A 16222-nucleotide genomic window follows, 5' to 3' on the forward strand; every position below is an offset into this window, starting at 1 on the left:
TCGGCGTCCTGCAGCCGCTGGGCCAGCTTCTTCCTGCCCGGGGCAGTGGGGGTGTGGCAGATGGGAGAGGGTGGGGAAGATGGAGGGTATAGATTTGGACAAGGGGAAACAACGTGAGTGTTCTAGAAAACAATCCTTGAAAATTCAGAAGCATTGTTGGAAAAGCTGAGGACAGGCCCCAGGAGGCTGAGAGGTGGGCAGGCAGAGGGTCTTGGTGGCAGGTTGTGAAGACCCACAGAACCCAAGAGGGCCTTCCAGATGGTCTCCCCTGACCCTGGGCCAGCCTCTATGCTGCAGACATGGAGGACGCATGGGCTACTACAACACCCCCCCCCACCGCATCTCCCATCCCGCCACAGCACCCTGCCCCAGGTGGGAGCACTCTGCCCTCAGACAAACCTTTTGTTCGTCTTATATTCGGATGAGAAACATAACGCGAGCAAAAAGCTTCCCTGAGAGGAGAAAGAAGTGGGGGCCCCCAGACAGAGTTCTCCTGTGTTGTCAAAACCTGGCCAAAAGTCTATCCCAAGGTGCAGAATCTTCCCAGGTCTGGGCAGGGTTGTGTCCTGCCTGCAGAGGGGCCTCAGTGAGAGGCAGCCACCAGGGACTCACTTGGCTTCTTCAAGCTCCTCTGTCCTCTGGATGGCATCTGTCTCATACTTGGTCCTCCACTGGGCCACCTCCGAGTTGGCCTTGGACAGGACGCGCTGCAACTCAGCCTTGGCCTCCGTCTCCTCCTCGTACTGCTCCCGCAGCAGGTCACAGTCGTGTCGGGCTGACTGCAGTGCGTGGGCCAGGGCGTTCTTCGCCTGGGGAGGGGTGGGCACCGGAAGGTGGGCTCAGCTTTCTCCAAAGTACAACCCCAGACAGCGCCCACATGCTCACCCTAGTTTCTCCATCCTCCCCGGGACCTCACCTATTTCTAAATCCCCCATGGGCCCGGAAAAGTCTACTGAGGACTAATAACAAAGCGTGTCCATATAGTATTCTACAGTTCACACAATGTGTCATGCCCACCACTCCTTGCTCTTCACTGCAGCAGGCATTATTGACCTCGTCCTCTTTTACGGGGGCTCAAAGAGGTTAGGTGGTTCCCCCAAGATTACCAAGCTCTAAGGGACAGGTCACGATGGAAGCCCTGGCCTTTTTAAAAAAGTCATATTCTCCCCCACCCCTTTTCTTTAAATTTTTAAAAAATGTTTATTTTTGAGAGAGAGAGACAGAGCTGGAGAGGGGCAGAGAGAGAGGGAGACACAGAATCTGAAGTAGGTTCTAGGCTCTGAGCTGTCAGCACAGAGACTGACATGGGGCTCAAACCCACAAACCACAAGGTTGTGACCTGAGCTGAAGTCAGGCACTTAACCAACTGAGCCACCCAGGTGCCCCTAGTTTCTTTCTCTAGTTTTCAGATTGCCCTCCTAATCCCAAGACCTATTTGTACTGTTCCTCCATCCCATACTTGTGCCCAGCCAAGACAATCATTCCTCCCTAGTTTATTTCCTCTTCTCTGCCTCACTTTCCCCAACCCAGGCATCCTTATCCCATGCCCCTCTTCCTCCAGAGATGGCAACAGAAAGGCAGAGGGCCTCAGCCTGGGCAATAGATTTAGGAAGCATGTGGTAGGCTCTGGGCTATTATTCCTTTTGGAAAGTGGGAGAACAGTGAAAAACAGCAAGCCTCATTCTTGGGACCTGCTTGCTCCCTGCCTGGACCTAGTGGCCTGAGTCTCGGCCTCACCTTAACTTCTTCCTCCAGCTGCCTCTTGAGGTCCTCCAGCTGCTGGGTGTAGGTGAGCTTGCCTCGGGTCAGCTGGGAGATCAGTGCCTCCTTCTCATCCAGCTGCCGAGACAGCTCACCTGGAGAAGAACCCAGGCACACTCAACTCCGGAAGGTCAGTCACCTCTCTCCCCAACCCTTCCCTTAACTGTTAGGCCCCACTCTTAGGAGGTGTGTGTGTGTGTGTGTGTGTGTGTGTGTGTGTGTACACGTATGTGAGTGTCTCCCTAAGGCCGGGTGGCTTAGAAATGGGGGAGGTGGAGGGGGACTTACCATTCTCAGTCTGTAGCTTGGCCCGCTGGCTGGTGAGGTCGTTGACAGAACGCTGGGTCTCCTCGGCCTTGCTTCGGTGCTCATTCATCTGGTCTTCCAGGGTCCGGCACATCTTCTCCAGGTTAGCCTGAGGGAGGAAGGGAAGTGGATACGGTGAATGAAGGGTTGTAAGGGGTGTATGTACAGAAGTGAAGAGGAGAGGCATGGTAGGGAGAGGATGGGAGAACAGGGTGGAAGAAGAGAGGTGGGAAACTGGACCATCAGAGAAGAGAGGAGACATGCACAGAGAGTGAAGGTGGGTGGAGGGAATTGGGTGCAAGGAGGGTGAGCGGGCAGCCCACCTTGGCCTTGATGATCTGCTCCATGTTGGAGGTGACATCATCCAGCTCCAGCTTGAACTCGCTCTTCTCCTTCTCCAGCTTCTGCTTCACACGCTGCAGGTTGTCGATCTGCTCGCCCAGCTCGGCCACGCTGTCGGCGTGCTTCTTGCGCAGGGCCGCCGCCGTGGCCTCGTGCTGCAGCGTGGCCTCCTCCAGGTCCCGCCTCATCTTCTGGAACTCGGCCTCGCGCTTCTTGTTCATCTCGATCTGCACGGACGTGGCCCCGCCGGCCTCTTCCAGCCGCTCGCTGATCTCCTCCAGCTCCCGGGACAGGTCTGAGCGCAGCTTCTCCACCTTGGCCCTGGCTGTGCGCTCAGCCTCCAGCTCCTCCTCCAGCTCCTCGATGCGAGCCTGGGCCGGGACACAGAAAGCTCAGACCCACCGCCTGCAGACCCCACCCCAGGGCTCCAGAACATTCCTGGCCTGTCTGGAATAGCAAGTCAGTTCAGTTTTATCAGCAGAGAGGTAGAAATAAAAGATTTAGGGAAGATGTTTTGGCTGCTGAGCTAGCCCTCCTTCACTCCCGAACATTATACATTGTCTGTTGGAAGGACAGGGGGTTGAAGCTCACACTTTAAGAGGGACAAAGAGACTTATGTTCTAGGGATATTTTAAGCAGTTTAGGAGCAAAACTATCAAAAGTTTAGAATGAGAGAGCCATGTTTATCTAAAGACCTAACATGGTGTCTTCTCTAGGGTAAGAATAGAAGTCAAAGAATGTCAGGGCTAAAGGGACTTAAAAGCCATTGGTAACAGGGAAGACACAGAGACTCAGAGATCTGGAGTGGGCTCCCTGCGGTCACCAGCTAAGCCAGAGTTGAGACAGGAAGCCAGGATTTCTGCCTTCTACACCTGTGACCTTTTCAAGGTCTCTTCCTATGTCATCCCAGCCCCTCCAAGGGGTGCTTCGTGGGTGTGCTGGGGTAGGACATCCTGGAGGAGGGGGTCGAGGAGGCCGACAGCCAGCCCAGGGACTCCAGCCTAGGCATCCCACACCTCACCTGAAGCTCTTTGAGCTTCTTCTGCAACTGGCTGCCGAGGGCCTGCTCATCCTCAATCCTGGCATTGAGGGCATTCAGTTCAAAGTCCTTCCTGTAGAGAAGCGGGGAGGGTAAGGTGAGGAAGGTTGGTTGGGCACCTGGAGGGCCCACCAGTGGTTGGAAATGGTAATACAAAAAATGAAGAGCAGGATTTCACTAGAAAAATAGCATCTGGGGCTGATGTAGAGTCCCTGAAAATGTAACACATGCTGAAGGGCTGAAGTCCAACAAGAAATGTAATTGGCAGAGCACCGCAGGTGGAGTGACAAGACCTGGGCTCTGTGGGACTTCCTCTCTGTGGTTCTGTAGAATGAGGCATTGGATGAGATGGTTTCAAAGGCCCCTTTTTGCTCTGATGGCCTTTAATTCTGTTACTGTTACTTTAGACCCTTTGGTTAACCTTTCTGAACCTTCATTTATGCTTTGGTAAAGTGGGCCTCAAAATACCATTCTTAGAAGGTGGTTTGAGGGTCCATGGGATGATATAGTCATTAGTTCATTCAACAAATGCTGCGTCTGGAGAAGTGTAAAGATTCCTGAACAGAAGCAAGCCCAATGAGGATATAATCATGATAACTCTCAGAGCCTTTCGAAATCCTGACCCTAAAGCACCATAAGATCCTTGATTGTCCAAATACATCCTGCAGGTTCAGTTTCCCAAGTGTGGAAAGTGGATCTATACATTTTGGTAGAATTTGCAATAAGGATTAGATCCACAAGTTCATAGGACCCTGCACTGCTCAAGTGTGGCAGCTGACCCGTTTCTCTGTGGTCCTCCAGGTTCTCTGTGAAGGACCTGAAAAGCCTTTCCTGAGAGGCTTTTGTGTGGAACCTTCCTCAGTGTTAAGCAACTGGTCTCCAAAGAGACTTGTGTGAAAAAGGAGGTGAGCTGTTATTTTCCATCTCTTCACTCCCCAACAGGAAGAAAAGGTTTGAGGGATCCAAGTTCAAGTTTTTGCCAGGGAGGACTGCGGGGCCTGGCTACACCTGTCTGGGGGAGGAAGGCCCTCTTCCTGGAGGCCTCTGCCCACAGTTTTGTAGCCACTGATGGAGCCTGCGTGGGGTTCTGAGGGCGGGTGTCTTGGGGCAGCATGTACTGTCATGGGCAGAACAGTCCGCTGAGCTGAGGGGGAGGAAGGGCACCAGGGAGGGGAGCACGCTACTTTTTCAGCCGCTCGTCCAGCTGCTGCTTGTCGTTCTCCAGGTCCATGATGCTCTCCTGGGTCAGCTTCAGGTCGCCCTCCAGCTTCCGCTTTGCTCGCTCCAGGTCCATGCGTACCTTCTTCTCCTGCTCCAGGGACCCCTCCAGCTGGTGGAGAGAAGGACCAGTGTGCCCCGTAAGACCAATTGTCCTGATTTGGTGATTTGGAAGCTCAGTCACTCCAGGGTTAGGGAATCCTAAGAAATGTCCAGGACTCAGAAAAGCTTCCCCAGAGTGGGCGAGAGGACTGGGAGAGTGCCTGGTATAGAGGGATGCTCAGTAACCATTTGATAAATGATTTAATGAATGGCTGTGTGCTGAAACCCCAAAGCTGCCTTCATTCATTCAGCATCCCGTGAGCTTCTGCAGACCTGTGCTAGGCACTTTAGACACAACCCTGAATAAATCCAAGTTCTACCTAAAGGCAGCTTTTGGTCTTAGGGCTGAGACAGATACTTCAGTAATGATAACATGGGGTGATAAGTGATCCCATGGACATATGCACAGAGAACTATCTGCAAAACAATGATCACTGAGGACTAGATCCTGCCTAAAATATTAGAGGTCCAAAGATCCTCCTTGAGGAGTCTCACAAATTTCCCAAGAAATGTATCATGTTTTTATGTGATATCTCTCTAATCTTATGGTTGAAGGTAGAGATATAAAGGCTTGACCCTAAATCGAGAAAAGGAAGCCCATCTCTACTGTTGATCATATCAGTAGGATGAAATGGATAACTCATAATTGATCACCCTTCCCCTTTGCTATTCCCCAGCTCCTTTTTAGAAAGTTATCAGGGGAGGGGTGCCTGGGTGGCGCAGTCGGTTAAGCGTCCGACTTCAGCCAGGTCACGATCTCGCGGTCCGTGAGTTCGAGCCCCGCGTCAGGCTCTAGGCTGATGGCTCGGAGCCTGGAGCCTGTTTCCGATTCTGTGTCTCCCTCTCTCTCTGCCCCTCCCCTGTTCATGCTCTGTCTCTCTCTGTCCCAAAAATAAATAAAAACGTTGAAAAAAAATTAAAAAAAAAAAAGAAAGTTATCAGGGGAGGGAATACTCTCCAATCCCATCCTTCTAAACATACACACACAAATACACATGGACATGGACATGGTATATCTAGGCCCTGTGGCAATCTACTTACATCGTCCACCTGCTGCTCCAGCTTGACTTTGGCCTTGGTCAGGGTGTTGACCTTGTCCTCCTCGGCCTGAAGGTCATCTAGGGCTTGCTGGTGGGCCTCCTGCAGAGCCTTCTTTTCCTTGGTCAGCTTGGCGATGATCTCATCTAGCCCAGCCATTTCCTCTGTCAGGTTCTTCACCTGCCAACCAAGACCCCCATCCCCTTTAGGGTCACAGGTCACCAGCCTGGAGATGTCTATGGGGATGTCCAATGCCAAGGACCAGGACCACCTTGTGGTTTGGGAATCCTGAGGAGACCTGGGCTGGAGCCAGAAGGAGCTGCCCTCACCTTGTTCTCTGTTGCATGCTTCTCCTTCTCCACCTTGGCCAGCGTCAGCTCCAGGTCATCAATGTCCCTTTTGAGCTCAGAGCACTCATCTTCCAGCTTGCGCTTCTTGGCAGTGAGCTCTGCATTCATCTCCTCCTCGTCCTCCAGCCTCTCTGTCATCTCCTTCACCTTGGCCTCCAGCTGGATCTTGTTCTTGATCAGCTGGTCACAGCGTTCCTCTGCATCAGCCAGGTTGTCTTGTTCCTGAGGACAAGGCACAGAGGGGAGGCTGATCAGTGGGTGGGGTGGCTGCCCTAACAGATGCAGGGAGGGAGAGGCTCAGCCTTCACTGTAGGAGGGGAGCTCCAGGATATCCCAGCTGAGAGAAACCTCAGAAGAATGAGGAAGGGAAGAATTTCAGGACAATATGATGGGAACATTGGGGGATGGAAGTAGAGAGGAAGGGAATCAGAAGTCTCTTTAGTTGGCCTTCTTCCTCTGGTCTACTCCACTGAAGGGAAGACACTACATTTGCTGATGCCAGCACTTCACATATTTACAACTTAGTGAGATGGGCAGCTTTATCCCCCGTCCAGAGATGAGGTCATTGAGACTCAAAGATAACATGTGGTTTGCTCAGGGTCAAAAAATTATTAAGCTGTGGATCCAGGCTGAATCCAGGTGGAAAGTCTGTTTTTAAAAGGTAGTTCTTTTCCCCTTCCCATTCATTCTCTGAAGGGACCTCCTTGGAGGTGTTTGAAGTATTGACCCTAGAATCCTGTGCCTATGAAAGGAGAAGGTGAGCCCCAGGCAGGGAAGTACAGGGTGTGTGGAAGATGTTGGCTGAGCAGGGCAGGCAAGCTAGCAAAGGCCTAGGAGCCTCACCGCCTGCACTTGGAGCTGGAGGTCATTCTTCTCCTGCAGCAGGGACACCATCTTCTCCTCCAGTTCCTTGCGGCGAGCCTCTGACTTCTCCAGCGCCTCTTTGATGCGTGCAAACTCCTCCTTCATGGTGGCCATCTCCTTCTCTGTCTCTGCGCTCTTCAGCAGCGGCTTGATCTTGAAGTAGAGCTTCATCCAGGGCCAGTTCTTGACCCCCATGAAGGCCCGAATGTTCCACTGGATTATCAGCAGGGAGTCTCTGCAGGGGCCCAGCAAGGGGTGGTGAGAGAGTCCCCTCTCTCCTTCCTGTCCTAAGGCCCTGACTCCTAAGTAATGGCCCTTCCTTCCTCTATGCCGCTCTGGCTGTGAAGCCCACCCTGGGTCTGTAGGAGCCCCTCCTGCTGGTCTGCTTGCTTGAAATTTCAGTGAGCTTTCTCCTGACACTGCCCCTGAACCAGCCTGGCCTTAGATGGTCAGGAGGCTCCTTCTGAAGCTCTCACCTGCGTTCCAGCAGCTTCTTGTACTCCATTCTGGAGAGCACACCCCGGGACTGGGCCTGGATGCGGGTGATGATGCGGCTCAGCCTCTCGTCACGCATCTCCTCCAGCAGCCCCAGTAGCCCAGCCTTGAAGAACACCTGTGGGCGAGGGGTGGGTGGGCCAGGAGGGGAAAGAAGAGAAGGTTCTTTTAAGGAGGGTGACACCCTAGGAAAGAACTGGAGGGAAGAGGTCAATGGCAGCTAGAGCTGGGATGGGGGTGGTGCTGGAGGGTTCACAGGGAAGGAAGCATGCCGTTCAGAGATGGTCCTAAGATGCTTGGTCAAAGGGAAGGAGGTACAAGGTGAGAAGCCAAAGGACGAGAGAAGTCTTTCTGTAACCAGCTTGTCTCCTCCCTTCCCTTACCTTGGTATGGCCGAACTTGTACTGATTGTGGTCAATGTCTAGGGAGCCCAGCAGCTTCTCTGCCCCTTTCCTGCTGTCAATGAATTGGCCCTCGGGGATGGCCGCTGGATTCAGGATGCGATACCTGGAGAGGGAGGTGCCCAGAGTCACCCACATTCTGTGCTGACCTGCTCTGCCCACAGTATTCACGGCCACCTGTGGACTCCCCTCCCCACCAGGTCTGCCCAGGCTCCCCCTGTTTCCTGAGCTCCGGGAGACCCTGTACCCACCTCTGCCTGAAATCCCCGTAGAGGATGCGGTTGGGGAAGCCCTTCCTGCAGATGCGGATGCCCTCCAGCACACCGTTACAGCGCAGCTGGTGCATGACCAGGGGGTTGTCTATCACTCCTGCAGCAGGAGATGGGGGGAGGAAGGTGTAGGGAGAGTACTGGACCAAACCAGAAGTTCTGGGCTCTGATCCTCGCTCTGTCACTCACTAGTCCGTTACCTTAGCAAGTCATTTAATAATGGAAAGTGGTCCTTTTTTTTTTTCATTTTGTTCATAGCTATACTCTTTTTTTTAATTAACAAATTTTTTTTAATGTTTTGTTTATTTTTGAGAGAGAGAGAGAGAGAAAGACAAAGTGTAAGCAGGAGAGGGGCAGAGAGAGAGGGAGACACAGAATCTGAAGCAGGCTCCAGGCTCTGAGCTGTCAGCACAGAGCCTGATGTGGGGCTCCAACTCACAGACCGCAAGATCATGACCTGAGCCGAAGTCAGATGCTTAGCCGACTGCTTAACCAGGCGCCCCTTCCTAGCTATACTCTTAAGAGTAACCAAAAGACTTTCACATTCTGTATTTTATATTGTGTTTATTATCATAGGTGGTAGCCAGGGCAAATATATCCCATTTTCTAGAGAAGAAATTAATCCCAGAGGAGTTAAGCCCAGAGAGTTTAAGGGACTTCACCAAGGTCACTAAGCTGACCAGAGCAGAGTTAGCCAAGCCTTGAATCCAGGCCCCTGAGACTCCAACTCCTAATCAGTCAAAAAAGGGTAAGCAATCTCTAAATGTCTCACTGGGGGGCTGCATGACATGAGGCGATGCCCATTTAAGTGCATTACATGGCCCCCGAATCACACAGCAAATGCAAGGAAATGGGGGTGGGTGGGAGTAGTCTACTATCTCATAGGGGATGGGAGGAGAGTGTCATTTGGAAACCACCATTGTGGGGGATTAGGAGATGGCTTAGGAGGCCCTGTCCCCGGGGCCTGGGGCATGTGGCCAACAGTGGCAAGTTCTGGGGCTCACCTGGAGACTTTGTCTCATTGGGAATGATGCAACGCACGAAGTGGGGATGTGTAGAGCGCAAGTTGGTCATCAACTTGTTCAGATTTTCCTGTGGCCCAAAGTGCAGGAGGGAAAAGTAATGCAAGTGAAGGAGAGGGATGTAGGGAAGGGAGAGGAGAGAAGGGAAGGGAAAGAAAGACAGAGAGAATGAAGAAATGTTGGGGAGGACATGGAGGAGGGGACAGCCCGAGACCAGAGGGAAAGGGAGATATTGAGATGGGAGAAGAGGAGAGGAGAGGGCAGCCCACAAAGGGGGAGAGAATGGAAAGAAAGAAAGACAAAGAAGGAAAGGGGTCACAAGGGAAGGAGGAGACAGGGGAGTCAGGGATGGAAAGGCAGGAAGGAGCAGGGCTGGTGGGTGCTGGGGAGCCTAGCTGGGTGGGGGCTGGGCTCACAGACTCACCCTGTGCAGAGCTGACACAGTCTGAAAGGATGAGCCTTTCTTGGCTTTGCCTTTGCCTTTATCAATAGCTGTGGAAGGAGAGTCAAAGAAAGGGGCTTGAGTGGGCATGTGGGAGGCCAGAGTTGGGGGGTGGACAATCACAGGCTCTCTTTATGTCTTTGCAAGCATTTGGCCACGAGGTGAGGGTCTTCACTATGGGGGCCTCTGCCTCTCCACCCCCATTCTATCTCACTGATCCTGTACCCCTTGGGGGCAAACCTGACACAAAAGTGGTGGAATGTGCAATGAACCTGTCTCAGAACCAGGTCAGAAACGCTGCTTTGTAGTCCCCAGAGTCCCAGTCTCTACTTACGTGCATCAGCGCCCGCATAGTTGGCAAACAGGTTACTGAGCATCTTGAGGGAAGACTTCTGGTACAAGGCCACCACCGTCTCGTTGAGTGGGTCTTTGTTCTTCTGCAGCCAGCCCAGGATGTTGTAGTCCACGGTGCCGGCGTAATGGATCAGGGAGAAGTGGGCTTCCGGCTTCCCCTTAATGTTGCGTGGCTTCTGGAAGTTGTTGGACTTGCCCAGGTGGTTGTCATACAGCTTGGCCTTGAAGGTCATATCAGTGGCCTTGGGGAACATGCATTCCTCCTCCAGGATGGACATGATGCCCATGGGCTGAGGGTCAAGGGGAAAACATCGTTGAGCATGCTTCATGCAGATGCAGATGGATCCTACTCTAAGGTCAATATTTGTTTATGGTGATGCCTCTTTTGGGTGTTAAGGTATCAGGTTCAGCTTTCAGTACAGTTATTTACAAACTTGCACCTGTTCAAGCTTTCCCAAGGTGGAAGACTTTGTGTGATTTCAGAGGGACTTTTGTGAAAGTCTGGGAATGTGGATACTCTAGGTGCTTTACACACCACTGCATTGCCCAGATCCCTAAGATGTTGGGGTTGAAAACAGATACATTGTTTTTCCCTGCCCCATGCTCAAACCAGGTTAAACCAGGGCTTTTAAACATACTGATATGAGAGGCTTTCCTGGAGCTGCCTGTCCTCCCTGTGTCCATTCTCAAGCCCCTGGGACCTCGGCTCTCCTGTGCCATCCTGTCCTGGGTGGTCAGGACAACACAGGACTCTGGAAACTAGGGCTTGGGATCGAGATCATGTTCCCCAGCAGAGAGAGGGGCTGCCATTTTGTCTGGGGCATTCATGTAGGGCGTGAGTGGGTAGTTTAGGCAGCAGGTGGAGGCAGCACCTTCTCGATGAGGTCGATGCAGGCCTGCAGGTCCATGCCAAAGTCGATGAACTCCCACTCGATGCCTTCCTTCTTGTACTCCTCCTGCTCCAGCACGAACATGTGGTGGTTGAAGAACTGCTGCAGCTTCTCGTTGGTGAAGTTGATGCACAGCTGCTCAAAGCTGTTGAACTGCGGGGGGCAGGGGTGGAGCAGGTCAGGCAGGCAAGGGTCTGAGAGGACAGTGGGGTCAGCCCAGGCCTGTGCCCCAGCCCAGTTAGGAGTGTGGCCGGACCCCTCCTCTGTCAGGCCAGGGAGAGGGAGCCCCCACTGGAAGACAGGATGATGTGTTTATCACCGCTGAGCCCCACCGCCTTTCCCACTCCTGGCCATGATGGTCACAGGTGCGAATGAGTGAGTTACTGTTCCCCCCACACCCAGGCTCCCCCAACTCACATCGAAGATCTCGAAGCCGGCGATGTCCAGGACGCCTATGAAGTATTGGCGTGGCTGCTTGGTCTCCAGGGTGGCATTGATCCGTGTCACCATCCAGTTGAACATCTTCTCGTACACTGCCTTGGCCAGTGCCCCGGTGGCATATGCCACCTGGGAGGTAAGGGAGGGACCCAGATGAGCAGAGTTAGTGGGGACAGTGAATTCCAAAGCCCCCAGTGCAGCATGCCAGCACCCTCCCCATTTATCTCCTAAAGATGACCCACCTGCTGGACATTCTGCCCCTTGGTGACATATTCATTGCCCACTTTCACTCGAGGGTGGCACAGCCCCTTGAGCAGGTCAGCTGAGTTGAGCCCCATGAGGTAGGCAGATTTGTCAGCCTCTGAAAGGAGAGGGCAGGCAGCCAAGTTGGTAAAGGGTTGACTCCTCTACAGATGTAGCCCTCAGTGACTCCACAGCTGCCCTCCAGCATCCAGACTCCTACCTTCAGTGCCGTCTGGCTCAGCCTGCTCCTCTCGCTGCTTCTGTTTGAACTTCATGTTTCCAAAGTGCATGATGGCACCCGTCAGCTTGTACATGGAGTTCTTCTCCTCTGAAGTGAAGCCCAGCACATCAAAGGCATTCTGTAGGCAAATCCCATATTGGTGGACCCCGGAGTAGGAAGTATGGTACGTAAATGAGATCCCGCTTCAGTTGGAGACAGAACTTCTTTCCTGAATCCTTGTGGCTTCTGATACTCCCATACCCGGTAGGAAACTCCAACACCAAGATGGGCAGTACAAGAGCAAGATGGTGTGCATACTGCCCCAGATCTGGCATCTGTGGTCACAACTGTCCTCTGGGGTTGCCTTGTTTACCCACTCATGATTTCTACTTTTGTCCTTCATCTGGGCCCTATACTTGCTTCCCTGCTGGAACCATTTATACCTATCTCTGGTCTTCACCTAACAGCCTGCCCCAGCCCCATGGTGACTGCATGACCTACCCCTCTTCCCTGGGTGATGCCTTGCTTCTTGTCTTGTCTGCTTCTCTGTCTCATGGTGTTCAGCCCTTTTTTGCTTGAACATCAAATACTGGCCACCACTGTCTCATCACACCTATTTCCCAACACATAGTGGTCATAATGCTTGTTCTGCCCCATGGGGAGGGCCATACCACTTTGAATAAGAGATAGACAGTGTCTCAGCTCTCCTACTGAGCCATTGAACTGGCCTCATTTACCCCTCACTGCCTGTCCCCTCACCTCTCAACCAGGTTCTCACACACTTACATCAGTGGCCATGAGCTCTTCAGCGTCATCAATGGAGGCCACCGTGGTCTCTCCTTGGGAGATGAATGCATAATCATAGGGGTTGTTGGTGATCAGCAGCATGTCTGGGAAGAAAAGATGTGGTTAGGATGAGGCACAACCCCCTGGCTCTTGCTGCGGCTGCCTACCACAGCACAGGACTCGCAGGAAAGCACATGACAAGGCTTAATGTGGTCCCACATCCCACAGAACTGAATCCAGCAGTGCCATAAACCCAGGACATGCTAGCAAGCAGCCTCAAGCAGAGGGGACCAGGTTGCCATGGAGATAGTTGGTCTTGGTTGGTAGCTCTGACTCACCCAGCAGCTCGGGCTTTTTGTTAGACAGGATTTGGTAGAAAATGTGATAGTCTCTCTCCGCTTTCAACTGGAAAATAACTCTGGATTTTTCCAGAAGGTCTGTGAACAGTAATGGGAGAAAAAAGAGAAATGTTGGGATTTAGGTGCAAGGAAATAGAGGGAAATGAATGATAAGCATAGCAAGCAAAAGGCAGAGGGAAAGGGAGAGACAAAGAGAGAGGTTCCCATACAGACATGCAGAGACAGAGGTGGAGAAAGACCAGAGAGAGTCTCAGAGAGAGACAAATATATAGACCTAGAAACACAAAAGAGACAGAGACAGAAAGGCAGACAAACAGAGAGAGAAGAGAGACAGGTTGGGATCATGATGACTTAGAATGAGGGTGAGCTCAAGCTGAGTCCTAGCAGATTCATGGCACTCACAGGTCTCTATGTCTGCAGACGCCAACTTTCCGGTCGCCCCAAAATGGATTCGAATGAATTTCCCCTAGAGAGATGGAGGAGAGTGGTGATGAGTGGAGGCCAGGCTCATGTTTGACACCATCCCTTCACCAGCCCAAGTCCCAAACCCAAGGTCAGGGACCACTCACAAAGCGGGAGGAGTTGTCATTCCGGACTGTCTTGGCATTGCCAAAGGCCTCCAGGGCAGGATTGGCCTGGATGATCTGGTCCTCCAGAGTGCCCTGCAGAGGTCAGGAAGGATGGCTGGTGAGAGGTCTCCCCTTCCCTTTTTGCAGTGCAGGCCCGTGGAGGACAACAGGCCTACCTTCCCTGGGGTCTGCTCCTTCTTGCTGCGATCCCCAATGGCGGCAATAACAGCGAAGTACTGGATGACCCTCTTGGTGTTGACAGTCTTTCCTGCCCCAGATTCCCCACTGTCGGGAGAGGCAGGGGCTCATTAGGCAATGAACAGATACCGCTTGAGACAAACAGGCCTCAAGTCAGGAGAGAATGTCTGGTCCTACTCGACAGTGGGAGCCCTGAAGCAGGAGCTTCCGGGTAACGTGCATCCCAAGCACACAGCTGTACTCTGACACGCATGGTGTCAGGGAGAGCACCAGGAAGGATGACAGGAAAATGCCGGGTTTGCTGGTCTTAGATAGGCAAGGTCAACATGAGGCAATGGGCCTGGGCCATTTTGGAAAAGAATGGGGGGCGGTGGGCGTGGCAGAATGGGGAAAGATGAAAGAAAGTGTGGAGGGGAAGAAGATATGGTGACGCTGGGCTTATGGATAAGAGAGCCATGAGTTGGAGGAGAGAGAGTGGAGGGAAGGAGAGAGGAAAACTGCCACAGGAGTGGGAAGCAGAAAGGAAGCAGGGGAGCAAAGGCAAAGGTAAAAGTCACTGGAGAAAGAAGAGCTGGCATGAAGGTAGAGGGAAAAGAGAATGGCGGGTCCTTGATGGGATCTGGGGTCCCTGATGGGGGCTGGGGTCAGGGAGGTTCTGGAAGGGACCAGGGTAGGAGGTACACTCACGTGATCAGGATGGACTGGTTTTCTCTGTCTGTTGGAAGAAAGTGGGGAGGAAAAATCAGGAGCCACACAGGATGCTTTTGCCTGGCATTCACCCACCCTACCACCCCACCTCCCTGCCTCTCTCCAGGCATCTCCCAGTGGCCCAAACCAATAGGCCCATTCCCTCCCATGGGGTTCCCCAGAAAACCCTCCAGTCAAGGCCTGTCACCTGTCAGCATGTACTGATAGGCGTTGTCAGAGATGGAGAAGATGTGGGGCGGCGCCTCGCTCCTCTTCTTGCCCCGGTAGGCAGCCACCACCTCTGCATTGTATACCGGCAGCCACTTGTAGGGATTGACGGTGACACAGAAGAGGCCCGAGTAGGTCTAGGGTAGAAAAGGAGGGTTGAGTTTTTGGCGATGAAGAGGGGAGGATGGCAGATTTCAGAGTTAGAGAACCATTCCAGGAGGGGAAGAGGAGAAAGGAAAATCTATGAAAGCACTAAATCTGAGTAATCCCAGCCTGGGGGGGTATTAGAACTGAACCAGGGAGGCAGGGGCCCAGATAGAGTGCTGTAATGGCTGCACACAAAGAACAGAAACCTGGGGTTCCAGGAGGCAGGCCTGTGCAGACCAGGAAGCTACTAGATTCAGAGGATGTCCTGGAGGGCGCACTCACGTAGATCATCCAAGAGGCATAGCGTTCCTTGAGGTTGTAGAGCACGGCAGGTTCGTGCAGGAAGGTCAGCATGGCCATGTCCTCGATCTTGTCAAACTTGGGTGGGTTCTGCTGCATCACCTGGTCCTCCTTCACGGTCACCGTCTGCAACAGTCCACATGCAGGCCATACGGTCAGCCCTCCCTCCTCCCAGAAAGGAGTCAGGTGAGTTCTAGGACAGTGGTGTTCAAGAGAGAACCACCGGTGATCATAGAGAAGACAGACAGGATGTTGGGAAGGAGAAGGGCTATTTGGCAGGTGTGGATCCCTGCCCAGAGGAAGGGGAAATCGGACTGTCCTCAGGTCTGCATGGGGTGGGTCCTGGTGGCAACCCTCTCTGTGTACCCCAGCTATGGGAGTCCAGGAGGGCCACTCATACCAGCCCTGCTGCCCACCTTGCCATGCTCAGTCTCAGCAGTGACTTTGCCACCCTCTCGAGACAAAATTTTGGCCTTGACGAACTCCTCTTTGTCATCAGGCACGAAGACATCCTTCTTGAGGTCAAAAGGTTGGGTCTGGGCTTCCAGCCGCTCCTTCTCTGACTTTCGCAGGAAGGGGGCGGCGGCCCCAAAGGCGGCCATCTCCGCATCCACCATGGCTGTGCCTGCAGTGGATGGGAGTGGGTGGGAGCTGGAGAAGATGCTGGCTGCCCTCCTGTCCGCCCACCCTCCACTCCCTTCCCTGGGTTATCTGTTTCAGTGGGAGCCCCAGAGCCTAGCACCATACTCATGAGTCAGGGGGGTCACTGTGAGTCCCTGGTTCCCTGAGCTTATCCCTCAACCACGTAATAGCCTAGCAAACCTGTCAGGCAGAAAGGGAGGCTAACTTTTGTTCAGCTTGGGGCACTCCTACAGGAGGGAGGAGCGTTCTGGGCTTCTCATGGGAGCAGAAAGTTAACTCCATCCATCTCTTATCCTTGTCCCTCCTTGGCACCTCCTCTCTAGTCACAGGCAAGGAGCTCTTGGCTACCAAGACATACTCCCCAAGGCAAGGCAGAAACAGAGTCCCATGCCTGGCTTTGGGGCTGTCATGGCCAATCTTCCCAGATTCCCCCACACTCCATCTTCCGCTTTCCTTACCTTGGTTTCTCGAATGTGTGTACTAGATGAAAGGGGCTCAAGCCTGCAGGGGAC

The 16222-nt window shown here is 53.0% G+C and overlaps 1 protein-coding gene across 1 annotated transcript in view; it reads right to left on the reverse strand.

The window, feature by feature from the left end:
- Positions 1 to 16222, reverse strand: part of LOC121031370 (myosin-7-like) — a 23249-nt gene extending 7027 nt beyond the window's left edge. The window contains exons 1-30 of the mRNA XM_040476473.1: positions 16169 to 16222; positions 15485 to 15719; positions 15051 to 15194; positions 14602 to 14758; positions 14394 to 14421; positions 13685 to 13793; positions 13509 to 13601; positions 13342 to 13405; positions 12919 to 13017; positions 12581 to 12684; positions 11795 to 11933; positions 11574 to 11692; positions 11311 to 11460; positions 10876 to 11046; positions 9984 to 10293; positions 9632 to 9699; positions 9190 to 9277; positions 8168 to 8285; positions 7899 to 8022; positions 7497 to 7633; positions 7000 to 7255; positions 6136 to 6378; positions 5810 to 5986; positions 4633 to 4778; positions 3431 to 3521; positions 2391 to 2780; positions 2050 to 2176; positions 1738 to 1856; positions 613 to 809; positions 6 to 33 (exon numbers count right to left, since the gene is read on the reverse strand). Of these exons, the coding sequence (XP_040332407.1) occupies positions 6 to 33; positions 613 to 809; positions 1738 to 1856; positions 2050 to 2176; positions 2391 to 2780; positions 3431 to 3521; positions 4633 to 4778; positions 5810 to 5986; positions 6136 to 6378; positions 7000 to 7255; positions 7497 to 7633; positions 7899 to 8022; positions 8168 to 8285; positions 9190 to 9277; positions 9632 to 9699; positions 9984 to 10293; positions 10876 to 11046; positions 11311 to 11460; positions 11574 to 11692; positions 11795 to 11933; positions 12581 to 12684; positions 12919 to 13017; positions 13342 to 13405; positions 13509 to 13601; positions 13685 to 13793; positions 14394 to 14421; positions 14602 to 14758; positions 15051 to 15194; positions 15485 to 15685 (4197 nt within the window). The 5' untranslated portion in view covers positions 15686 to 15719; positions 16169 to 16222. The remainder of the gene's footprint in view (positions 1 to 5; positions 34 to 612; positions 810 to 1737; positions 1857 to 2049; positions 2177 to 2390; positions 2781 to 3430; positions 3522 to 4632; positions 4779 to 5809; positions 5987 to 6135; positions 6379 to 6999; positions 7256 to 7496; positions 7634 to 7898; positions 8023 to 8167; positions 8286 to 9189; positions 9278 to 9631; positions 9700 to 9983; positions 10294 to 10875; positions 11047 to 11310; positions 11461 to 11573; positions 11693 to 11794; positions 11934 to 12580; positions 12685 to 12918; positions 13018 to 13341; positions 13406 to 13508; positions 13602 to 13684; positions 13794 to 14393; positions 14422 to 14601; positions 14759 to 15050; positions 15195 to 15484; positions 15720 to 16168) is intronic.

This window comes from Herpailurus yagouaroundi, unplaced genomic scaffold, assembly GCF_014898765.1.
Source record: "Herpailurus yagouaroundi ecotype Mexico unplaced genomic scaffold, PumYag 141, whole genome shotgun sequence".
NCBI classification, from domain to species: Eukaryota; Metazoa; Chordata; class Mammalia; order Carnivora; family Felidae; genus Herpailurus; species Herpailurus yagouaroundi.